A 27553-nucleotide genomic window follows, 5' to 3' on the forward strand; every position below is an offset into this window, starting at 1 on the left:
AGGACTTATAGTTGAGCTGCAGCCCAGAACCTAGAGCCTTTTGTTATTTAGCCCTAGGTTAGCTCTGACCAAGGAAAGCCATTAAAAAGAGTACTCTGGCTTTGACCATCTCCATCTTTCTGTACAGTGACTATATTACTCAATGAATTCTTCATTAACCCTTTTGATACCAACTAGGGGTGTTTGAGACCACCCCTAGTTCTATGACGTAAACTTCCTGTTTTAAAGTGATCTAAATTAAAATCTTTTATTAAAAGTTTTCATATTTATGTTCCAGACATCAACTTAATAAGTTATTTTGTTAAATTCTTCATTGATTTCAAAATTGAAACAAAGACCGTGTCTTCCAAAAAAATATAGTAACAAATGGATTAGAGGTAGTAGAGTCTGATTTGAAGAAGATTTGGTTGTTATTCCAGCTGGTTGATGGTAAAGGCACCTCTGATAACCAGTTGTAGTGAAATGATGTCCCTAGAAAGATTGTGCTAAGTTTTCCATAGATTAGGGGTTTCTACAACACTGGCTGGAAACTAAATATTACATCTGTTGGAACTTTAAGTGGGGGCAGGAGAGCTACTAGAATGCAGCTTCTGTATCTATTTTGTCCTTCAACTTGTAGCTATGGTCACATCTCCAGTTGTTTTAGCAGCTCTTGATTTATCCATTTTGGTGGACATTGTGCGTGCATGCGTATGCGTGTAGGCTTGTTGCCTAGCGGTTAGAGTATTTGGCTTGCAATCATGTCCTGAGTTCAAGACCTGGACTCGGCAGTGCATTGTGTCCTTGAGCAAGACACTTGATTCCATGTTGCTTTCGCCTACTAAGCTGAAAATGAATACCGACTGAGTGCTGGTGCAGCCCTCTCTCCCTCCTTAAATGCACTGCTAGGTCAAGGAGTTGAGAAGCTGTCTATATTTGTTTGCACTTGAAATAGTTAGCAAAAGTATAAGTGTAACTAAGCCATACCCATTCACAAGTGATAACTGGCTTTTTGTATTCCTTGGGGATCACCAGTTCATAGGAACATGGTCAGCTCACTTAGAATAAGGAACCCAAAGCCAGAAGGTTGAATGTCAGTATGGTTAATCAATAAAGGTGAATCTAACAAAAACTTTATACATTTTATTTTACCCAGAAGCTCTTCAGAGACCAACAGCCCTCAGGTGAAACATAATACATATTTTGTTGGACTTAATGACTCTGGATAAAAAGGCATAGGGCATGGTTGTGTGGTTGAGAGATTTGCTTCCCAACAACATGATTTTGGGCTCAGTCCTCATTGCATAGGACCTTTGGCAAGTGCTTTCTACTCTGGTGCTGGGTTGACCAAATGCCTTGTGAGTGAATTTGGTAGACATAAAATGAAAGAAACCTGTTATATGCACACATAAGTGTAACATTATTTGTACGTGTGTGTGTGTGTGTGTGTGCATATTAGTGTCTTCCTATTTTGACATCTCATGATAGTTGTAAACGAGTTTCACTGTCATACAAACGGTGCCTTTCATTTCCAGTCTTCAGTGAAAACTTGTCTGGCTTAATGAAACATTACCTTGCTTGAGAACAGGTGAGTGTTGATGACAGGAAAGGCATCTGGCTATAGAAAATGTTTCAGCAAATTCCGATTCATGAAAGCCTGAAAAAGTGGACAATGAACTAGTAATATATATTCATCCTTGCTACTGTTTTAAAAATCTGTTTTACCATTACCTTGTCAACATGTTGGGTAAATCTGTGTTGTACAGCATACCATTGCTCTTATCTCAGTTCGTCTGTGAGGCTCGTTATCTTCAGATATGACCTTACTACTCGCATGTAACACAGATGGTCTTACTCAGCTATAGTTACATGTTACAGCCAGTAAACTGCATGTTTTCATGTAGCATTTCATTTATAACCCATGATTATGCCATTATAGCTAACTTTTGCATATATTCACCATACGCGTTGCTGTATGGCTGAGAAGCTTGGTTCCTAACCATGTGGTTTTGGGTTCAGTCCCTGTCCGTGCTACCTTGTACAAGTATCTTTTGCTACAGCTCTGGGCCAGTCAACATCTTGAAAGTGGATACAGTAGACAGAAACTGATAAAAGCTTGTGGTGTGTGTGTGTGTATGTAGTCTGTATTGCTGCAAACTTTTCTCAGGCAAACTCCTTATTGTCTCTTTAATGGTGATCCTATACTGTAATCCTTTTAACTTTTAGGGAATTTATGTATGATTCTAACACTTTAACCTCCTCTTCCTTTGCAGAGATTTAAGGGACAGAATGTTTGTCAAAACATAATGAGGAGACCGATGTTAATGTAGTCCCTCTTGGTTAAAGTATGAAGCAAAATGGAAGCAAATATAAAAATCAGTCTGACTGGTGACATGTTCTAACCTTTCACCTTCCTTAATTTAGGCTGATTTGGAATGTTTGCATTGTAGGAATGTTGTAAAAGGGTTCACTTTTAACTCTTCCTCTTCCTCCTCCCTGTTTCTGCTATATAACTTCCTTCTTGAATAATACTGATTTCCAGTCCACTCTTGATGTTTTTTTTTTTTTTTTTTTGTGAGATGGTGGGAAAGTGTAAAAAGGGTAGAAAACGTTTGATCATGACAATTAGCTTAGTAGTAGTAGTAGTAGTAATTTTGGCACAAGGCAAGCTGTTTTGAGGTGAGGAGTAATTCAATTACATCAACCCCAGTGTTCAACTGGTACTTATTTTATTGGCCTTGAAAGGATGAAAGGTGAAGTTGTCCCTGGTAGCATTTGAACTCAGAACATAAAGACAGGTGATTTGCTGCTAAGCATTTTGTCTGGTGTTCTAATGATTCTGCCAGCATGCTGCTTTAATATTAAACGTAACAAGGGTGGTGAGCTGGCAGAATCATTAAGTACACCGGACAAAACGCTTTGTGACATTTTGTCTGAGTTCAAATTCCGCCAAAGTCAACTTTGCCATTCATTTTTAAGGTGTCAATAAAATAAGTACCAGTTGTGCACTGGGGTTGATGCAATTGACTTAAACTCTCTCTCTCTTGAACTTGCAGGCCTTGTGCCAAAATATGAAACCAATATTAAATGTAACATTATGATAAACTACTTGTTAGCCAAATTCACAATGATAGTAATAATTTTGCTACTATAGTAATAATTTTTCTACTTTAAAGGTGGTGCTCCAGTATGGCCGCAGTCAAATGACTGAAACAAGTAAAAGAGTATAAAAGATTATAGCCATGAAGCCTAAAATTTTTGCAGGAGTGAGCCAGTCGATTTCATTGACCTCGAAACAATGAAAGGCAAAGCTAACCTCAGTGGTATTTGAACCCAGAACATAAAGATGGATGAAATGATGCTAAGCATTTTGTCTGGCGTGTTAATGTTTCTGCCAGCTTGCCATCTTAAAAGTAATAATAATAATAATAATAATAATAATAATTATATTGATTCCTGGAAAGATGAAAGGCAAAGTTGACCTTGATGGGATTTGAACTCTCAGTGGAAGAATTGTAACTAAATATTGCCACGGCGTTTTATCCAGTGCTCAAACGTAACTGTCAGTTCAGTCCATCATGGTACTTTAGTTGGTGTTGAGAATTCAAATTATAGTTATTCTCTCTGTTGTGCCTTTGGATAACCTCCAAGAGGCTATCTTGAAGAAGAAACTAACCAGCATTAGTTGCTATTTAGAACTATATCTCAGTCATGTGCATGATCAAATCTGTTCCAACTGTGACCATCTCTATTCTTTATCATTGGATGTAACACATCTTGGACTACATTATTTAATATGTGCATTTTTGGTTTTTAAGATGTTCGGGTGTGATCCAAAGAAGTTAGGTTGCTATTTCTAGCACACTGTGTAGCCATATAGCAGTTACTTGTTTTCTATGAGCCATTAGGGTTAACCATGACAATGAAAGCTTTAGAGAGCTTTGAACTATGAAACATTTTGATTGATCTTTCATTTCTAAACCTGGTTTTGGCAGTGTATTGGTGCCATTACAGCAGGTTGGGTGGAAGCTCTTCTTATGTCTTAATTTTTGGACAGCATGTCTCTCAATTAGCAATGCATTTCCACAACTGAAAATTTCATATACACCGAACTGCAAAAGAAACGCAAGATGTGTGACTGGGAAATATGTTTTAATTTCATTTTGTCAGAGATAAATTTTGATAAATCTGATAAAGTCAATTTCTTGGATGCACTTTGACCACAGTCTATGTATGGGTTGTTGTCGTGTGTTCTGGTAGTGGGTGGATTCAGCACATTGAGATTGTAGGGCGTGACATGTTCAATACTGTGTATGCCCTCCCTGGTTGTTCAAAACAGCCATAAACCACCAGTACATGGAGTGCATGAGGCGGTTCACAAAAGCCATTGGCACCTGTGCTCACACTATGAGGAAAGCTGCCTCCAGTTCCACACAAGTTGTCAGCCTTGGGACCACCTGGTTCAGCCGTCTCTGGATTTCATTCCACATGTGTTCAATTGGGTTCAGATCCAGGCTGAGAGCCAGCCATGGCATGGTTCTGATGTAGTGCTGATGCAGGAAGTCCATGGTGACCCTGGCCATGTTGGAGGGAGCATTGTCCTGCTGGAACATGTGGCTATGGTGACACACAAAGAAGGGCACGATGTGAGGTCTTAAGATCTGGTCAATGTAGTGCTGTGCTGTGATGCCATTCCCTCTGCCTGTACCAACATTTTGGAACACATGGGGCTCAATTCTCTGATTCAGGCCTGTAGCACCCCAAGCCATGATGCTTTGGCCACCCCATGCGTCTCTCTCCACGACACATGCATCTCTGTAGTGTTCACCCCTCCTATGCCACACCCTCACTTTGAGGTGGAAATAGTACTGGCTCTTGTCAGAGAAGACTATCAACTTCCATTGTTGATGCTACTAATGTCGGTGCTGTGTAACCCACTGTAGCTATGCCTGACAGTGGCGGGCAGTGAAGACAGGCCCTCGAGCAGGACGATGGCAACGTAATCAGCTGATAGCTTGTTCTCTCTGCGCTACTGACAATCAGGTCATACCTGATGCATTCAAATTATGAATGGTGAGAATGCGGTTCAGTTTGATTTTTATACCCATAACCTCCACGAGATGCATGTGCATTTCGGTTTTCACGACAATTGTTTGTGACTGCCACCCATGGCATTCAACACAGCTATGTTTTGGCATTTCATTTCAGGGGAAGTCAAAAGGTTACCTGCAATATGGGTCTCAGCCATAAACCTGCATGTCTTGGAATATTTACACTTAAAATAAATTTTCAGAATTTATCATATAAAATGACATTTGAAAAAATCGTGTTTCTTTTGTGTAGATTACTGAATTTATGTATGTGTTAGGAGGGGAGGCAGTGCCCATGGATTTCTACAACTAGAATTATGTATATTGTTATATTTGTGTGGCTGGTTACCATAGTACTTTAGTCCTTTAGCATTTAAACTGGCCATATCCAGCCCAAATATTTTACTTGTTTTGTGTTCAAACCAACTAGATCCAGCATCTCACACCTGCCCTGCAATGTCATTCTAAAAATAAATGACATCTTCAAAAATCTCTAAGCTACAAGACAATACAGGATTGATTTAAAAAAGGTGAATGAAATAAGCATATTTGACAGAGTAATCTGAACGATAAAGGGTTAAGTCTTGCTGCTTGCGAGAACTTAGAACAGAATTTGTGTGTGTGTATTCTGTTTTGGAATATCTCGAAACACACAAATATAATATAATAATAGCATGTAAATATTGTGTTGAAAAACCCTTCTGAATAGTAAATGGTGAACGTTGCCTATGGAACTCAAATCCACACCTGTAGAAATGACAGATATTCTACTATTGTACAGTGGTACTGTTGTAAAAGGTAAAATGCCTGTCATGTCTACAACTGTGGATTTGAGTCCCATAGGCTATTACTACTCAAAGTAGTGGTCTGCGAACCATCAGCTACTGCTGCACGGCGAGTTTCCAGCAAAGAAAGAAACAACAGCATAATTTCTGTAATTTCGCCTTGCAGTAAATAAGTTAGCTTATCCTGTCAAACGTTGATGGTGGGACAATTGGAAGGAAAGAGAACTCGACTGGTATCCATTCAACTGAAGCAACTTAAAATGAAGCACCTTTCATAAAAAGACACAGCACATTGCTCAGTTCAGGAGTCAAACCTGCAACTTTTTGAGAGTTGAACACTGACCACTAGGTTGTGTACTTTCACATGTAACATAGCCCCTCCTGTCAAGGCAAAGCTTATCTTTTTGGCAATCCACTCTGATTCACAGTACTTTAACCCCAGCATCTGTATAAAACAGTCCATTCCTGTCTATTAACTGCAACTGTTGCAGAGAAGGCCTAGCACTTGTTCTTGAGAAGAGGAAAATTATATTGAGGGACAAGTAAAATTAACTGTTTAACTTGAGATGTGAACTTACGTAGAATACACATCCAGTAGGTGTCATAGATAGGTACCGTAATCATAAAGCTGTCATTTTAGCATAAACATTTTGAGTCTTTGTAACAAATTCCACTCAGTTTGTTAGAAATAGCTGTCAGATATTCCACAAACCACACACTACCATTTTAAAAAAGGAACTTTCTGGATTATGAACTATGATTTAATTATGGTTGGAAAGATTTTTGACATAGGTAGGTGTCTTCATTGTAGACAACCTGGCATTCAGCAATAACCTTTTCAATTTTCAACTCATGACCTTTAACTTCACAACATGAAATCACAGAATAATATCTGTGTGGATGTTTACAGTTTGTGCTGAGCCATGGAATGTCATTGTTTGTAGCTGTGCTGCAACCAGTGATGTTTGATGACAACCCCTGCTGGCATATCATCTGCTAGCTCTGTTGTGCTCTATAAATTCCTTTGGAATAAAAGATTCCTTACTTGAAAAATAAGGGTTGGCAACAGGAATAGCATCCTGTGGTAAAAAACTTCTCTCAACGTGTCATCTAATCTCTTCTATCATGGATAGAGTGATATCAAAACAGATGAGAATGCATTTTTGTATGTGTGTATATGTACATAGAAGTGTGTGTGTGTGTGTGTGTGTATACTGTCTTAATTTTTTTAAAAACCAAAACACTGCAAGTTATAAGAAATAATACAGGTCAATGGTTTATACTTTTACCATGCATTACGATATCTTGTACACATCCTATAAAACAAAAAAATCTAGCTCACAATACCATTTTTCTGAAGATTTCACTAGTGAAGTCACTACAATACTAAAAATGCAATTTTTAAAAGTCCACTTTTTTAAAAATCAACAACTACTAAGAATATGGTAAAAGAGTCAACATTCCTGGAACATATCCAAAAGAAGACTGCTAATACAGTAGAACATCACTAAGTAAAATGAAATGGAGGGAGGAGAGATTTCTAACCCTTTTCATAGTCTTATCCACCAGCAAAATAATGTCCTCTACATCAATATAAGGTACATTAACTCAACTACATCATTCTAACATCGCCTCCTCTTCACCACCATTACTATCACCGTCTCTGTTGAGTTTGGTTGTCTCCTAAATGCACTCTTTGTCTTTTATACAAGCTGACAAATGGTGCCGGCATGTCAGTTATCAAGTGATGATAGCTTATAAATATAATATCCCAGTGCAATAATTTGCTTTAAGTGTATCTATATGTGACTTATGCATGCCTTCAATATGGTGTTTGCTGTTGTTTAACCTTATGTTGGTGACTGAATTGAACAGACCTATAATTAGAAGCAATCAAATCACCATCGTTCCATATGTGTTGATTAATTATATATACGGCCCCTTCCTACAGTTAAACACACAGATGTTACTTCCTCAGTATGTATTCAAATATACATGTTCTCTCTTATATGTGGGTCAAATATGGTTGTTGTTGTTGTTGTCATTGTAGCGTAACTCCAAGTCAGTGGCTCAGTGGGCCAGACACTATAATCAAAGGCATGATGTGTTGTTTCCCCACCTCCTTACAAAGTATTTTACTATCGGCTCTATTATCCACTGTATGCTTTTCTTAAGATAGTAGGATGTGATTTGAGGGAGATTTAGCTGCTATTTCTAACAGATTAAGCAACCAAATAGAACCTCTCTTGTTAGCTTGTCAATAACTTGTCATTCTGTAGAATATAATAAAAGCAGGCATCTGAGCAAGAGTAGAATATTGGGGAGGGGAGTTTGCTGTAGTGATTTACATTGTGGCCCAGGTGAACCACCAGTAGTCCATCCCAAAGTCTTTGGTGGTCCACAGCAAATTTTATAAGACGAAGGAAATCACTAAATGTGACTAGAAATCCTAAGTAAATTTACATATAATTCATACATTCATCATCACCATCACTAAAATGTCCGTTTTTCCTTGGGTCAGATGGAGTTTGTTGAGACAGATTTACTAAGGCCAGATTCTCTTCTTGCCACCTCTCCCCATGTAGTTTCTTAGCAAGGTAATTTTTTCCTCGTGGCTAGACATGTTTTGGTGGAACATTGGAAATGAATGATTGCTTGTATGGCAGTGACAATTATTTACACTTATGAAATACTGAGACAATGACACACTCATGCGCATATGCGTGCACGGCAGGTTTGTTTTAGTTTCCATATACCATATCCAGTCGCAAGGCTTTGGTCAGTCTGGGGGCCAGAGTAGAAGACGTTTACCCCAAGTGTCACATTCCTGAAAACCTGAACCCATGTGGTTGGTAAGCAAACTTCTTACCACACAACCACTCTTGCACCTTTTGTGTAGTGATAATAAAAGAGACAAAAGGAGCACACAGTTCACCAGAGTGCATTGTGTTTCGTTCAATGAATGTGAACCTTTCTGTGGCTGTATTTCTATTGAGATACACACAGCTTATCTACTTGAATAAATTTGTGGAAATTTATCAAGAATTTGGAGAGATTTAGTAAAGTAACTTTTCCATTATTCAGCTGATGTTTGGAACATAAACAAAAAAAATTCACAGAAGTTTTTTAAGAACACTTTTAAAATAACCAGTTTTGTAGCAGTGAGTGCTAGAAATATTTCAGCAGGATTGATATCAAAAGAATTAAGCAAGACTTTTTGAGCTAACACACTGACCTCACCCGCTCAACATTCTGTTTGCTACTGCAGATTAATATCTAGATCTAGATACTATATTTAACGACTGATTTGTAAAGCTAAAACTGCCTGATGTAGAAGAAAATAGACGTCTGAACTTCATTGAATGTAATATATAGAGTAAGATGTTGTTTATTCTCCAATAAATCAATCGATCAACTGATCAATATAGATCAGCTAATAACAGACTTATTTATTGACCAATGTGGAGGTGGGAAGAGGGTGGAAGGGTTCCCTCTCTTTATCTCTAATTATTATTTTCATTCATGGGGAGTGAAGGCTGGGACTGGTTCCCTTTTACTAAGTAGACACTGCTTTGAAAACTGACTGGCAAGAAGAGACATTGGCTTTTAAATGCTTAGTGCAAATTTCTTTTCCTTTTTTTTTTTTTTTTTTTTTTTTTTTTTGAAAAACATTGTTTACCCGAAAGAGAAATCTTATATTTTAAATGTTTGAAATTATATAAATGTATTAAAACCGGCATTAAGTCTTTAAGGTAGAAACAAAGCTACTTAAAGTTAAATGAATGTGTGTGTTTAAGCTCATAAGATTTAGGATTATAATTACAATCATTTGAGGAATCTTTGAATTGTACCCAAATATAATTTATAATAATTATCATAGCTGGGTGGCCTAGAAGTTTGCTTTGACTATATGACACCGTGGACAAGTGTTTAACCCTGTTGTTACCATATCTCAGTTAACATAAGTTGCTTTTGTTTGAGTACATTTTTGAAATAATGCAGAATTTAGTAAAATAAAACTTTGTTATTATTAAGCTGGGGCTTGGAACAATTTAATATAAAATTTTGATGGAAGATTATAATTTAGACAACTTTAAAACAGTAAGTTTATGTCATAGAACCTGGGGCGGTCTTAGGCAGGCTGGTATCAAAAGGATTAATACTATAGTCTTGGGTTGAACTAAGTCCACTGTGAATGAAATAAGACTAGTGGAGGTCTATTGGATGGGCTGTATTTGTTTACCACTAATACTGACTGTTTTTTCAGTACCTTTAGCAGTACCATTGTGATGCAAATATTTCAACAATGTCTCTAGTCTGAGGGCAAACTATCAGGTACTAAATCTCATTGATATTTTGGCTATTTAACTACTATACATTTCCATCTGGATGACTGGTACAGCAGACAGTTTCTATTTTCATCTATTCTGTCAATGTCTTATCTTGGGGAATATCTCATTTTTATTTAAATAAAACAAAAATAGGAAAGGACAAGGACTTAGTTGGGTTCCTTCTTATTGCAGTTATAAAGGTTACTGGAATTGGTAAAAAAAAAAAAGAGTTCTGGAAATGGTAATGGTTTTTAAATGTTTCGGAATCTACTTTTTCAACTGAAAGTAGATGCCATCATGTTCACTTGATGTAAGAATCGTATCATCTGTCTGTAAAATGAAAATATTTACTACAAGTGTTTTTTGGCAGATTATACTCTGATTTCAAATCCTGTTTAGGTCACTGTTAGTTTGTCCTCTTCTGAAGGAGTGGGGTGGGGCTCAATCAGATACAACAATTAATAATATGTAGACATTTGATACAGTCAACTTACATCTCTCTCATCTGTAATGTTGCATCATCCATTATTAACTCTAGATTGGTTCAGATGAACAGAAGTAGTCCAGACATGACCACTCAGATTATCTAAGACTACATTATTCATTATTTCTTTAACCCATTAGCATTCAGATTATGCTGTCAAATGTGTTGCTTATTCATTCATATTGTTTTTACTTAATCATGCATTATCTCATAGCTTAAATGATGTGATTGTTTCTTTTTAGAATGACTTTGTATGGTGGGTGTGAGAGGCTAGATCTGACAGGTAGAATATTTTGCATAAACACATTGAGAATCCCTTGTTGGCTAGGATATCATTTATTTGTGCTTCCAGGTATATATAGCTTAGCAAAAGGACATCTATTGATTTGCATTTAGTAGTTAGCATGGGAATTGCTTTGTTTTATGTGCATCTTTGTGTTTTGAGAGTAAGAGAGAGGAGGCCTTGGTTTTTGCTAAATAATCAATACAAATTATTTCTTTTCTCCCTAGAAGAACCGGAAGTGAAATTAGAACCCATCAATGTAGATATAATTAATTTTAAAAAAGGGAGTACCGTGAAGAAACCTACCTCTCACCCCAGCAGACCTGCACTGAAGAAAAGTGAATCTGATGAACAGACTCCATCAAAAAACGAGGTGAAACTAAAGCGTTCACCTCGCATCAGTAAACCTTCAATCAAAAAACTGGAGGCTGAAGAGGACAACAAGCTCTTCACGGAATACCAAAAGCAAATGGTAAGTAAAGTATTCACCAACCTCTAAACATTATACATGCACATGCGTACACACACAGATTTAAAACTGTTTAATCTGTAAATGTTTGTTAATAGAATCTGTAATGCATGTCTCTATGTGTATTGCTTGCATTGTTTCTTCTGTTAGGTGTAACATCCTCAACTTCGTCTGCCGAGCTTCTTTCTATATCTGCCTTTTTTTGGTACACAGCAACTGTCTTTCACCATCAGCTCTTCAAGTCTTCCATGGCGTACCTTTATCACAGATACTTTTCATCAACTCTCAACTCTTTGTGTTTTCTTACCTTTCTGCCTTCTGCTACTGCCTCTGCATCACTGTTTCACTTATCTTACCCTTCAACACCTCAACATAGTCATCACTCTTCTACATATATTTCTGGATGCAGTCTTAGAATCACTGATAAATTCAGGAATTGATTAGATTTACAGCTTAGAGGACATGACTATTCAAAATTACACAAAAACTGTTAACTTAACACATATTATTCCCATCTCATCTCCTCTTCTTTTGCCTACTTATTCCTGGGTGGGTTGTGGGGACACAATCCTCAAGCATGGGCAGTCAGAGAATGAGTTGCAGGTGACGGATAGCGATGGCCACCAGATATGATGGTTAGTTGTAAGATAAACAGGTTCCTGCCAGACAAATAGCAACCCCTGATCAAACAGCAGTAATCTACTAGGGGAGATGGAGCAATGGGTAACTCTTTTAGCTCTCAAGAAAACTATCGTACTATCAGCAATGTAGTTATGATGGGGTGAGGAAAGATTGCTTCAAAAAGCCTAGATTTTATGGGGTCTGAGAAAATTATCAAATTGGTGACTGGCGTGAATAAGACCCAAAAACTGCAGTTTGGTTACATTAATTATTTGGTTTCAAAATTTTCCTTGCACCAAATAATGAATGTCTAAATGAGGTTAACAGTTTTTCTGTATTTTTGAATGGCTAATATGTATCTTCCACATATAGTTTCAATCTCAGATCAAATCCCTTGCCAGACAGGGATTAATTACATCTATTTGTCTGGGAAAAATTCTAAATTTCTGTTCTAATTCCAGTCAACTTACTATTTTTTTTTAAAGCTTCATCTGGTATTAAATTATGGTGAATTATTGTATGGTATGGCTAGTTGCCTCCTCATCTTTCTTGTATAAGATTAAGTTATTCCTTAACCCTTTAGCATTTAAAAGCATTAAATATTGGGATCCGATATGACCCTAATATTCTACTTGTTTTATGTTCAAACTGGCATCTCATATCTACCCTACAATGTTATTCTGAAAATAAACAACCACATCATTGAAATCTCAAAGGATTAATTCAAAACAATGTGAATAATAAAAAGCATTGCATTTGACAGAGTAATCTGAATACTAAAGTTAAATCCTGTTCTGTAATTTCTAGTCTTCTTTTGGATAGATTGTTAGAGAGAGAGAGAGAGAGCGTATTGAGTTAGAGGAGTATCATTGAATATCAGTGATTCAATGCTCCTGGAACTTTCACTTTAATACATACAACAAGTTTGATTGCGACAGTAGTGTTTCTGTATGATGGTTTCTGTTTTATCACTCTTTATTATCACGAGTCTTTGTGGATAAGAAATTTGCTTCACAACCTCATGGCTTTGGCATGTGTAGAGGTGTGTGAAGGCTTACATTCTGTGTTTGTGTGAATAATAACTTGAGTTACGTTCAGTATTGTCTGGCAATGCCCTGTAAGTAAATCACCATAGAACCCTGTGCTTTCAAAGATGAGTGAAATGAAAATTCCCTTATTTGGAAAACAAGTTCAAGACAGTAAAGTCATCTACCTGAAAAACAATATGAACACTATGTATTCCCTAACCCCTGCTAGAATGGGTTTAAAAAAGAAAAAGAAAAAAGAAAGTGAAATAAATGCCACAAACACACACACATGGACATAAGACAATAGAGAGCAGAAACAAATACCAACTTGATAAACGATTCTGCTTACCCATTGCTCTCTACCTTATTAATATTCATTAATTAATGATTTATTTTTGTTGTCTCCTATATAGTTGTATTGATTGATAATTTAGCATCGCATTTTGTATTTTCATTGTATTCTTCCTTTGAATTAGATACCAAATTGCACCATCTCCACTCCACTCCACTCCACTTCTACAATATAACCTAAAAGTGTAGGCATCTCAATAGTCAATATGTTTGATTGTTAGTCTTCTCTGGAAAATTCGGTTAAGAAATTGGAACCTCAAGAAATTGGTAAATTTGGTTTTTAAACCCTTTAGCATTCAATGCTTATATATTCATAGTGGTTTGAATTAATTGTAGTTTTGAGATTTCAATGGTGCGTTATTGGTATTATTGTTTATATGGAGGTGATAAGTGACTGAGACTTTTGGTGATTTGCTGTGCTTGAGAAGACACGTCAAGCTAAGTGAAATCATGGTTGTGGCTAGTGCCTGTGACATGTGAAAGGCACCTGTGCCAGTGACATGCAAAAGGCACCCGTGCTGGTGACAAGTAAATGGTACCCGTGCTGGTGACAAGTAAATGGTACCCGTGCTGGTGACAAGTAAATGGTACCCGTGCTGGTGACAAGTAAATGGTACCCGTGCTGGTGACAAGTAAATGGTACCCGTGCTGGTGACAAGTAAATGGTACCCGTGCTGGTGACAAGTAAATGGTACCCGTGCTGGTGACACGTAAATGGTACCTGTGCTGGTGATATGTAAAAGACATCCACTACACTCTATGTAGTGGTTGGCATTAAGAAGGGCATCCAGCTGTAGAAACCAAACCAAAACAGACTGAGGCCTGGTATTCCAGTCAAAATGCCAGCATGGAAAACGAATACTAAATGACGATAATAATAATTGTAGGGTAGGTGTGAGAGGCTGGATGTGGCCAGTTTCAATGCTAAAGGGTTAAAGAGAAGATCCATGACCTTCTTGCCAGAAATCTATCTTTTGGTCGCCTGTATTATTGTTAGAGCAGCAGATGTTTGGTATTTAGGTTTCTCCATGTTCTAGGTCTGAACCTTACTGAGGTCAGCTGTTTGTCTGTCATCCTTCTGGGAGGGGATTGATGAAGCATGTGCCAGTGAAGTAATGGTGGAGTTCAATATATAATCAACTGTACACTCTCCTTTCTCAAAAATATTTTTGGTCTTGTACCTAGCTTAAGTATTTTATAGCACAGTTAGTGATCAATGGTGTTATTGGTTACAAGTTTCTAATGGGTTAATCACTAGTTTAGTGACAAGGGATTGCTAAAGTGATGCAGAACAAACATCTCCAGGGACTTGGAGAGGATTGTTTTTTTTTCTTTTAAACATTTCCTCATCAATGTTTATATCTTTTGCTGATATCAAATCAGTAGATGACATATATACACACAAAAACACACAAGTACATATACTTACTTATATGTTGGGCCTCTGACACACACACACTCTCTCTCTCTCTCTCTTTCTCTCTCTCTTTCTCTCTCTCTCTCTCTCTCTCTCTCTCTCTCTTTCTTTCTCTCTCTCTTTCTCTCTCTCTCTCTCTCTCTCTCTCTCTCTCTCTCTCTCTCTCTCCCTCTCCCTCTCTCTCTCTCTCATATTTATATATTGGGCCTCTGCTTAGTTTCTGTCTCACAAATTCTACTCACAAGGTCATCCCTGGCACTACTTGGGTAGAATTGAGCCTGGGACCTTGTTGTTGAGGATCATTCTTCATAACCACACAACCATGCCAGTGCTATTTTATGATTATTTTTTTGTTAAGTTTGTGAAATTTCAACAATTACTTAATTTCCAAAACTTTAGATTATTTTTCCAAACACGGCTTTGTTTTCTTAACCTTTTTTCTTTAATTTCCAAACTTATACCTTCTTTTTTTCATCAAGGAAACTAAAAATACGAAGCATACTCCCCATGAAAAATTAAACTCCTTGCTTAAAACTATAATAATTTTTCTAGTTCCAATGTGTTCTTTCTCACCTCTTTTTCTTCTCCTTCTTCCATAGATGTCTGGCAGTATAATGGATAATGACCAAACTCAAGACCAAATTGCTCTCCATAAAGGAGCCTCGACAGCTCGTTGTCCATCGGCAGCTGTCGGAAGACGCAGCTGTACTGTCGCTATAGACAACCGGACAAACAATATACTTAATGTAACTCCACCATCTTCAGCTGTGAGTGATCTATAAAACTTGACAACTTTCCTTTAGCTAAAAACCTTTCTTCCTTTGTCCAGCAATTTCTTTTAAGGTTCTTGGAAAAGGTTTGATATGACAAGCTTTTCCCACTGCTGGTCATGGTGACTGAAACTTCAGTCTGCCACACACACACATTAAATATTTATGGCATTTTGAAAGAGGGAGAGATAGAAGAAGAAAAAAGAAACCAACCCTAAAATCATGATCAGACAGTATCTGTCTAATTCATATCGTGTGTTGGGTTTGGTGGCTTTTGAATCTCTCTGCCTGAATATTGGCTATTCTTGCCTATGAAGTGTGACCTCATCCCTAACTTAGCACTTGAAATAGGAACAGCAGAGATTGACACCTGATGTACTTGTATATGAGGCCAGCATATACATATATATATATATATAGAGAGAGAGATATATATATTCCTTAATTTAACTATTTTGATACCAACCCACTCAAAACCACCCTTGGTTCTATGATACAAGTTTTCTATTTTAGAGTGATCGAAATTAAAATCTATTAAAATTTCATGTTAATTTATGTTGCAATCACCACCTTAATAAGGACAGAGTTATTTTCAAAATTAATTTAAGCAAAAGCAGTGTATTTCAACAAATGTAGTAATGAAAAGGTAAAAGCCCATTTTCCAAACTAGGTTTGGACAGGGAATTAGTTGCTGCAGGATTTTTATATGGTCAGATGCTCTCCCTGTTGCCAACTCATAGCTGTTTTCAGGTAAGGGATTTTCTTTATTTCACAGACCTTCAAAAGTACAGAGCAACCAATCATGACATCAACAAAGAATGCTAACATTGTCACCACTTCACTCAAATGGTGATGTAGAAAGCATTTACCTAAGTTGCTGCACAGAAGAACTGAGATTTCTTAACCACACAGCCATGCCCCTGCATGTATAATATATCATCATCATCATTGTTTAACATCTGCTTTCCATGCTGGCATGGATCGGATGGTTTGACATGGAGCTGGCTAGCAGGGAGCTGTCCAAACTCCAGCTGTCTGTTGAGGCATGGTTTCTGCAAGTGGATGCCCTTCTTTACACCAACCACTTAACAGTGTGTGCTGGGTGCTTTTTATGTGCCACCGGCATGGGTGCGTCAACACAGCACTGGCACGAGTGCTTTTTAAGTGGCATTGGCACCTGAAACCTGTACCTGTGGAAGACAGTAATTTTACTTAGCTTGACGTGTCTTATCAAGTACAGTAAATCACGACAACTCCCGGTGCCTTGTCATTTCCTTAATGTGGCCCAGCATCCAAAAATCCTTTCTCACCACTTTGTTCTATGTTTTCCTGGGTCTACCCCTTCCACAGGCACCCTCCTCAATTAAAGCTAGGTGTGGCTTGTGGTAAGAAGTTTGTTTCCTAACCATATAGCACGGTTCAATCCCATCATGGATCACCTTGGGCAAGTGTCTTCTACTCTAGCCTTGGACAAAGTTGATTTGGTAGATAAAAACTGAAAGAAGCCCGTTGTGTGTGTGTGTGTGTTACTGTTTCCTTGTCTTGACATCATGTGGTAGCTGCAAACGAGTGTCACCTTCATACAAGTAGCGTCCTTTATTTCCAATATCCTGTAAAAAGATGTCTGGCCATGGGGATGTGTTACCTTACTTGGGAAAGGTTGGCAACAGGAAGGATATCTAGGCATGGAAAATCCACCCTAACAAATTCCCTCCTACCCATGCAAGCATGGAAAGTGGGTGATAAAACAATACCCGTACACTTATATACATACATATATACACTTACACATGTAGATAAACTTATGTACACACACACACACAAACACAAATCTTGCTGAGCTAAAAGCATTGATATTGTCATTTCTCCTGTCAAGAAATCACCTGCTGGGTTTGCATCTTTGAGAATGTGTAGAAAAAGAGACTTGAATGACAGGAAGAGCAGCTGGGTATAAAAATAATGCCTCATTAACATATTTATGTAGTCCATGCAAGTATGGAGAAATTATCAAAATCATCGTCATCGTTTAACGTATGCTTTCCATGCTGGCATGGGTTGGACGGTTTGACTATGGACTGGCAAGTCAGGAGGCTGCACCAGGCTCCAATCTGATCTGGCAAGGTTTCTACAGCTGGATGCCCTTCCTAACACCAACCACTCCAAGAATGTAGTGGGTGCTTTTTACGTGCCACTGGCATGGGGCCAGTCAGGCGGCACTGGTACCGACCATGCTCGAATGGTTGTTTTTTTATGTGCCACTGGCATGAGCCATGACTATGATTTAATATTTAAACCCTGTTATTAGCTTAACTTTCTTATTTGTTTTGTTAACCATAATTTTTACTTAACCCTTTAGCATTCAAACTGATATCTGGCCCAAATATTCTACCTGTTTTATGTTCAAAATGGCCAGATCTGGCCTCTCACACCAACACTACAATGTCATTTTAAAATTAATCAAATCAGCAAAATCTCAAAGCTATGAGATAGTGCATAATGGACTAAAAAAAAATGTGAATAAATATGCTTTTGATTTGACAGAATAATTGAAATGTTTGAGGGTTAAACAACTTGCCTGAACTCCATTTACATCATTAGTTCAACATACATTATTACAAGGAGCCTTTATGTGGTGCTTTACCTGCAGGAAAATCAGTCATTACTGTCTTGCTGAATGAACCAACACAATAAACAAAACAAGATTGTGTTTGATCATAGGTGTACTTGATCAAGGCTGACTTGGGGCTAAATTCTAACAATAATACAATACAGTATTTATCTCTACCCCCCCCCCCCCCCCCCCCCCCCCCCACACACACACACATGCACTCACAATTCTCACTCATTCTACTCAATATACTGTTTCAAGTTACATTTAACTTAAGAAAAAAAATTTGCGGAATTTAATAGAATACCTTAATTATAATTGATTACAATTAATCCAGTATTTGAGTACATAACTTAGGGAATTTGTAATTTAAATATGAATAAACACTTTAAAATGGTCCATTCCAATTTTAAAATGGTCGATTTTAGTTTTGTTAGACCAGGGCTGGTCTCAGGTTAGTTTGTTTTAAAAGGGGTAAATTACACTATATTTATTTGCCCTATATTTGTTTTGCAGCTAAGTGCCCAGTCCTGGAGCATAATCCAGATGATTTTGTTTATTTGAAACCTTCACCTCTTCCTTTTTATTTATCTGTTTATGTGATATTTATATATTTTATATATATACTTTGGCATGGGCATGGCTGTGTGGTTATGCAGTTTGCCTTGCTCTCACCTGGTTCAGAGCTTGATTCCATTACATCATTCAATATGATTGAATGAAACTGTTGACCGGTGTGTCACAGCATGGCGACTATACATTGACTGAAACCAAAAAAGAATGTATGTGTGTGTACTTGTATGTGTATGCATATTGTGAACAGTCATGTTTGTGTGAATGTGTGTATATATATATATATATCATAATTTAACATCTGCCTTTTATGCAATGTATGAATGTATATATACACACACATGCACATATATACATATATGATTATCATCATTTAACACCTGCTTTCCAGTTAATGTGGAGAAATATCGTTATCAAGTGGGAGCATTGCACAAAAATTTGCAGGAAAAACTTGCATCGTCGGTCAGTCTTAAAGGGCTGTTGGTCTTACAGGACAATGTAAGACCACATAGCATTCTAGTCGCTCTGGTAAAGATTATAGCACTAAATATGAAAGTTTCACCTTGTCCTATGTATTCTCCTGGCTTTGGTCCATCTGATCACCATCTTTTCAGATCATTATAACATTATTTAGAGGGGAAAGAGTTTAATTGTGACAAGATTAAAAATGATAATTAGTGTTTCTTAGATGAAATTTTGTTATCAATAATTAAAGGAAATATAAGGATTAAATACATACCACTTAATCCAAAGAAGCATTGCATTTGTCTCATTCTCTTATTGAAATGTGAAAAGACTTCCTTGCCAACTTCGAAACGCCGGTGTTAAAACGGGGGTAGCTGATGAAGAAGAATGTTCTCTATGTGGCTTGTGTGTTTTCTCGTCTACGTTTTGTTTGCAATGTCCTGTACCCAGATATGCACCTATACATACAGGTGGATGTCGGTATGCACATACCTGTACGTATATATGCATATACTCATTTACTATTTGTTTTTATATATATATATATATATATATATATATATATAGTCTCCTTTAGAGAGATTTAGAAATATTAGTATTTCTATATATGTGTGTGTCTCAGTACATAGACAATGTGCTTTTTGTGGCTATAAGGGTGTTTGACTCTTATTTCTAGCACTGTAGGTGCTACCCTGCACCCTCAATCACTATTAGTGACAATCAAATTTTTCCTTTTTGGTTTTATATTGTGTCTAGCCACCTTCATTATTATTGTTATTATATATATATATATATATATGAAATCATCATCATCATCATTTAATGTCCATTTTCCATGCTGTCATGGGTTGGATGGTTTGACAGGAGTTGACAAGTGAGAGGACTGTGCCAGGCTTTGCTGTCTACTTTAACATGTTTTCTGTAGCTGGATGATCTTCCTAGTGCCAGCCACTTCACCAAGTGTACTGGGTGCCTTTTTTGTGGCACCTGGCACCATCCAGGTGCTTATCAAGTAATTTGCAGGACAAGATCCCTCAACTGAGGGAGGGAGTAGTATTGAGGAAGGTGACTCTGTGTCAGGTGATGAGTGATTAGAGTATGATAGAATGTCTGAAACAGGTATCTTGCAGTAGAGGAGATGCATAGAGGCGGCGAGCTGGACGAAATGTTTAGTGGTATTTCGTCTGCCGTTACGTTCTGAGTTCAAATTCCACTGAGGTCAACTTTGCCTTTGATCCTTTCGGGGTCGATAAATTAAGTACCAGTTATGCACTGGGGTCGATGTAATCGACTTCATCTCTTTGTCTGTCCTTGTTTGTCCCCTCTATGTTTAGCCCCTTGTGGGCAATAAAGAAATAAGAGGAGATGCATAGCTTCCCCATTTGGAAAAAAGAGAGAGGGAGAGAAAACTGGAGGGAGACAGAGATGGTGAAGAAAATGTATTGGGGTGTAGTTTCAAGTTACAGAGAGGTTGTACATTTGCATAGTATAGTACCTGTCGGAAGCAACATGATAGAAATCTCCTTTCAATAACAACTTCTTTTCCAAATCTTTTGTCTCAGTTTTCTTTTGTGTAGTATTTCAAGTTGTCCTTCTACTTCAAACCTTGCTTCTCTTTCTTCTTGTGTTTTGTTGTTGTTTTATAGCATTTGTCCCCGATTCACATTGAACAGTGACTTGTGATTATCTTCATCTTTCTTGTTGCTCAGAGTGAAACAGTTTTTTTTGTGACTGGGCATTTCTTCAGTTTGACTCACAGTGATTTCTTGAATGTATAGAAAATTATCTGTTCACTTCGTTATCCTTATGCTCTCTCACTCCTCACTTTCAATTATTCTCACCAGCTCATGAATGTCTTTACTATTTTCTATTTTATATATATATATATATATATACATATATATATATATATATATATATATATATATATATATATATATATATATATATATATATATATATATACATATATACTAGCAGAAATACCCGGCGTTGCCCAGGTTAAAGAGAATAATGAAATCTAAAAACGCCGTCTAGACTACGCATCATCTTTATATATAGAGATGTATATACACACACGCACCCAAACACACGTATATATATGTATATCAATATAAATATATGAAAGTCAATGAAGTTTCGTAAAAGAAGGTGATCATGTACATACTTTCTTGCTGTTGTGATTATAACACCTCATTGTAAACTATGTTCCTTGTTTTCCCTTGTGGAGCATATACAAATAGGTTTTTTGTTGCTGCCCACTCTTGAGCAGCCAACATACAGTTGTCCATGTGAGAAGCAGGGCTCTTCCAAGAGAAGACCAGCTACAGACAGTGTTTGACCCTGATATTTGTTTATGGACATGGCAAAAGTCACACGAAGGGGGAATTGTAGTCTTCTGAATGTAAAAGGAATGTCTGCTCCTGATGGAGTAAGAGGAATTCTTGAAATAAAGACGTCATCCCCTTTTGCACATCCAGAAAGAATGGTAGCCTCGATAACGTGTGACATCATTTTCTAAATAATGCTCATCTGTTATGTTCGGGTTAAAATTTCATCAACATCAAAAATATATGAATTTTCATGGGAGTTATGGCCGTTATGCAAAGAATATAATTTCCAAATTTCATAAAGATCCATTCAGTACTTTTGACGTAGTTTTGGATAAGAAAACAAATGACTAATGTGTGTGTTTGTGTGCATGTGTATGTGTGTGTGATGGGTATATATATGTATAGATATCTGTATGCATGTATATATGTATATATGTGTACATATTACATGTACATCTATATATATATATACATCTACACATATGTATACATATACACGTATGTATAGATCTCTATATATATACATATACGTGTACATCTATATGTATACATATACATCTCTCTCTATCTCTCTCTCTCTCTTTCTCTCTCTCTTTCTCTCTCTCTGAAAGTATCTGTCATTACAGTATCGAAATGGTGTACATATACATGTATATGTATACATATACATCTCTCTCTCTCTCTCTCTCTCTCTCTCTCTCTCTCTCTCTCTCTTCTCTCTCTCTTTCTGTCTCTCTCTTTCTCTCTTTCTCTCTCTGTGAAAGTATCTGTCACTACAGTATCGAAATGTGATTGTTTCAGTTAGTGGAATAGTTTCATTTTTAAAGTGAAAGTATTTGACATGAGTGTTTTTGTTTCACTTTTGACACGTAATACTTAAATAGTGGAGGAGATATTATGTTGCCGTGTGCTCGAACTCTGCAAGAAGTTAATAATTTTTTTTGACTAAAACACAACTGGAACCCTAAGTAAGGCATGTGTAAAATTTGAATGAAATTGGTTGCGTAGTTCTCGAATTTTAGGGATTCACACAGACAGACAGACAGACAGACAGACACACATTCTCATTTTTATATATATAGATATATATATATATATATATATGTATATATTGATATATATATATGTATATATTGATATATATTCATCATCATCATCGTCGTCGTTTAATGTCCACTTTCCATGCTAGCAAGGGTTGGACGATTTGACTGAAGACTGGTGAAACCAGATGGCTACACCTGGCTCCAATCTGATTTGGCAGAGTTTCTACAGCTGGATGCCCTTCCTAACGCCAACCACTCCAAGAGTGTAGTGGGTGCTTTTACGTGCCACCGGCACGAAGGCCAGTCAGGCTGTACTGGCAACGGCCACGCTCAAAATGGTGTATTGTACGTGCCACCTGCACAGGAGTCAGTTCGGCGGCGCTGGCAACGATCTTGCTCGAATGTCTTTACACGTGCCATCTGGCATGTGCTGAGAGACCTTGCTGCATGCAATCAAGCCCTATGCATAGCACTTGTGGAAACTTACTTCAGCCCTGATATAGAGGATGCAGAAGTACACGTACCAAAATATGTCATACTGCGAACAGACAGAAGGGAAAGGAGCCATGGTGGAGTTGCTGTATACATCCGTGACGACCTCACACCCCAGGTCTTACTGTCATACTCAAATTTGGTATGTGACACTCTAATTGTATACATAAGACAACATAATATAGTCATATGCAATACATATTGCCCACCGGATGCTCCAAACCACATAGGCAAACTTGAAGATTGCTTCACTAGAATTAAGGAAATCCTCATGAAACTGGAACACCACGTGACTATATTTCTTATGGGCGATTTCAACTTCCCCAACGTCAAATGGCCCGAAGGTCTCATACTCTCAGGAATGACTTATCGCAAGCAAGCACAGGTGGAATGCCTGCTCAACCTCACCAATGCCCTATTCATGGAGCAAGCTGTTCTCAGACCAACTAGAGCGAATAACATTCTGGATCTCTACTTCACGAACAATATGGACATCATTCATGATGTGAAAGTGACGCCGACATTAGTCCCAGAGCACAAGGCCAAAACAAATAGGAACAAGATTCCAAGGGAGAGGAAGATCCTCATGAGACGTCGGACGAAAGTTGCAAATCGACTCAACCAGCATCCCAAAAGTAGTGAAAGGTCCCGCCTAAAAACGACACTGATGGAGATCGAAAAAAGGCTGGAACAATCCTATGTGAGGGAGAGAGAGAAGCCTGAGTTATAAAAAAACATTAAGTCAAACCCAAAGGCCTTCTTTCATTACGCGAAAGAAACAGCTTCAGTAAGCTGCAAGATTGGACCCCTCTTCGAAAAGGATGGCTCCCTCACAGAGGGTCCAACTAGGATCAGTGAGGTACTGAATGAGCAGCTCAAAAGTCTTCACCACTCCGTTGGAGCACAGACAAGTGGACGAACCAGTGGACTTCTTTGCTACCTCCCCTATAACCAGAGAGGCAGTTACGATGGAATACATCAACATTAGCAAAGATGAAGTGGGCACAAACTCAACTGCTGGTCCTGATGGTTTCCCAGCCATCTTCCTTAAATCGTGTAAGCATGCCCTGGAAAAAACCCCTCCAGATCCTCTTCCAGAGCTTTCTTGTAAATGGCAGACTGCCAAGCAAGCTGAAGGAGGGAATAATATGCTCAATCCATAAAGGGGGAAGCAGAGCAGATGCCAAAAACTATAGGCTTATCTCTCTGACTTCACACATCAGCAAAGTCATAGAAAGGATAGTCAGAGGAAAACTAATCGCATTCCTTGAAGAAAATAACTTGCTGAGTGATACCCAACATGGCTTTCGACCAGGTAGGAGCTGCCTGACCCAGCTCTTACAACATTATGACTGGGTGTTGAGGCAGTTACTCAACAACTCAAATGTGGACGTAATATACCTTGATTTTGCAAAAGCTTTTGACAAAGTGGATCATGGTGTGATATGCCACAAACTGCGTGATCTTGGCATAGCTGGAAAACTTGGAGAGTGGTTACATGACTTTCTGAAAGATAGAAGTCAGGCAGTAATGGCTATGAAAACACAAATAGTCAGCGGTGTTCGACAAGGTACTGTCTTGGGACCATTGCTTTTTATAGTTGCCCTCAAGTGCCCGGATAGCCACCCTTGCAAGCTATGCAGACGATACGAAAGTCTCGCAGAAAATACAGAACTCCAGTGATGTTGCACATCTGCAGCAGGAGTTGGACTCAATTTACAGATGGGCTGAGGATAATAATATGCAGTTTAATGCTGAAAAATTCCAAGCCCTGTACTACCAACGTCCAAAACTGAATATGAAACTTACAGAGTACACTGGTCCGCAGGGAATTTCAATCCCAGAGCCATGATACCTCTTTCCAAGTGCACATTACCAGGATGGCGACAAAGTGCAGACGACTGGCTGGCTGGATCCTGAGAACATTCAGAACCAGAGATAAGGAAACCATGATAGCAATCCAGAGAAGATTCACAAAGAAGATTGTCTCTTTGCAACTGCTGAACTACTGGAGAGAAGGTGGGAGAGGTATGCAGTAATATACATCTGGAAGATCCTGGAAGGAATTGTGCCAAATTTTGGCATTGAAAGCTACACCAATGTCAGAACGGGACACACACACATATATATATATATATATATATATATATATATATATATATATGTGTGTGTATATCATCATTATAATCATCATCGTTTAACGTCCGCTTTCCATGCTAGCATATTATTTATATATATGTGTGTGTAGATACATATGTGTATATATATATATATATATATATATATATATATATATATATTTATATATGTGTGTATATATATATATATGTGTGTGTGTGTGTATATATGTGTATATATATGTGTGTGTGTATGTATATATGTGTGTCTGGCACTTGTACCGGTTACATGTGTAAAGACATTAGAGCATGATCGTTGCCAGTACCGCCTGACTGGCCTTCATGCCTGTGGTACGTAAAAGCACCCACTACACTCTCGGAGTGGTTGGCGTTAGGAAGGGCATCCAGCTGTAGAAACTCTGCCAAATCAGATTATATAGCCTGGTGTAGCCATCTGGTTCACCAGTCCTCAATTTTCCGGTTCACTTAACTGTAAATAGGTTACATCACTGCTGTAAACAGCACAAGCCAGTCGTTGGCTCTTTTGGTGATGGTTGAATATTGTCCACTCTGGAGTGGGAGACTGTCTCTTCCAATTTTGAAGTATTTTGTAATTAACGTTGTGCATGCATAAGAAATCATCCTTATTATTATTATTAATGTTATTATTATTGTTAGTGTGATGGACAAAATACTTCTTTGTAGTTTTCAGTTGTGTTTCATCATGATCTCAGTTCACATTTTACCCAAGTTGACCATTGCTCTCCAATCGAATATTTGGTTGCTGTATTCATCTAGTCAACTCTACCCTATGTCTGAAACAGAAATCTTCCATCTTTGTTGTGGCAATAAAGGAATAGATTAGTATTGTTATTATTATTATTGTTATTCTTAAACTTTCATCTTTTCAGATTAATTCCAAACCAAATTCAACCAGAAAGAGGCGGAGTGTACAGAGCAAAGGCTTTGGCAGCAAGATGTTTCAGGATTCCAGTTCTTTAGCAGAACATCATCAGGTAAGTTGTCTATTGGAAGTGGCAATAGCACTGTCATTGTCAAGTCCAAGCTCAGCTGTGGCTGAACAGACTTATTGTCACAAACATTCTAGACATGGCTATCCTGTTCATTTGGGCCATAATGTATCCCAAGACTTGTGGTATTGGTTCTCTGTTGTTCAATAATGAGGATTCAGTTGTTGAATGAATTGAGATGCAAGTTCATTAGATCAGTGTATAATTGGTTGAGTATTCCACAGACATGTGTACTCTTAATAATCCTCAGGCAGAATCAGTATGGCTCAGTATGTGTGACAAGGCTGTACCCTTCTGGATTACAGGTACAATCCAATTGACGGGTTTCTGTACAGTTTCCTTCTATCCAATTACAAAGTATGGGGGTTGACCCTAGGTTGTAGAAAATGATGTTTGCACGAGACGCTACGCACGGGGATTGAACCTGGTACTCCATAGCTGTGATGCAAACTTCTTAACCATTTGCCCATACTGCACTCTATCACACACACACATGTACAACAAGTGTCTGCTCTGTTTTAGTCCACCAAACTCTCTCACAGGACTGAAAAACCTGGGGTTATAACAAGAGATTCATAAAGTGCCGTGTTTTGGGATTGAGCATAGAACCATGTGATTGCAAAGCGTACTTTTTAACAACCTGGCCATGTGTTTTTTTTTTCTTGTTGTTTTTGGTTATCTTTTGTTCAGTGTTTTTTTAAATCTTTTCCTTTACCATTTTAGATGAACAACAGCAGCAGCAAGAGCATTGATGGTCACGGCAAGAGTGCAGAATTCAGGCATGCTTCTTCTCACCAGAGAGGCCAGCTAATTCCAAAAGTGGAGCTGGACAGAGACGGTGTGAAATTACTTGTAAAACAGGAGGAGAATAACGAGGAAGAGGGGCATGAGGAGGAGGATGAGGAAGAAGAAGAAGAGGAGGAAGAGGAGGAAGAAGAAGAAGAAGAAGAAGAAGAGGAGGAAGAGGAGGATGATGAATATGAGTTGGAGATCTTCAAACTGTCTTCCAGTTGGCCTGTGAAGAGAGAGAACGTGTGCCAAATCTGCGAAAAACCTGGCGACCTTACTGACTGCGAAGGACCATGTTTGGGTTCTTATCACTTGCACTGTCTTGATATGACCCAGCAACCATCCAGTCCTTTCAAATGTGTGCAGTGCACGACAAGTAAGTTCTTTGTGTGTAAACATAAATGTGTGTGTGTGTGTGTGTGTGTGTATGTATATGTATCATTATCATCCTTTAATGTTTGTTTTCCGTGCTAATCTTCATTTGGTGTCATGCT

General features: G+C 37.9%; 1 protein-coding gene across 36 annotated transcripts in view; it reads left to right on the forward strand.

Annotated features, from left to right (window-relative positions):
* The window catches only part of LOC106876975 (histone-lysine N-methyltransferase NSD2), a 110093-nt gene that overhangs the window by 60475 nt on the left and 22065 nt on the right, over positions 1–27553 (forward strand). For 13 of the 36 annotated variants that reach the window (XM_089366042.1, XM_089366038.1, XM_089366037.1 and 10 more), the window contains 4 exons: positions 11180–11424; positions 15438–15605; positions 26151–26255; positions 26994–27435. In XM_089366042.1, the coding sequence (XP_089222168.1) occupies positions 11180–11424; positions 15438–15605; positions 26151–26255; positions 26994–27435 (960 nt within the window). The remainder of the gene's footprint in view (positions 1–11179; positions 11425–15437; positions 15606–26150; positions 26256–26993; positions 27436–27553) is intronic. The other 23 variants (XM_089366054.1, XM_089366050.1, XM_089366049.1 and 20 more) reach the window with 3 other exon arrangements.

Source organism: Octopus bimaculoides, chromosome 18 (assembly GCF_046866305.1).
Source record: "Octopus bimaculoides isolate indiv1 chromosome 18, ASM4686630v1, whole genome shotgun sequence".
Classification (NCBI taxonomy): Eukaryota; Metazoa; Mollusca; class Cephalopoda; order Octopoda; family Octopodidae; genus Octopus; species Octopus bimaculoides.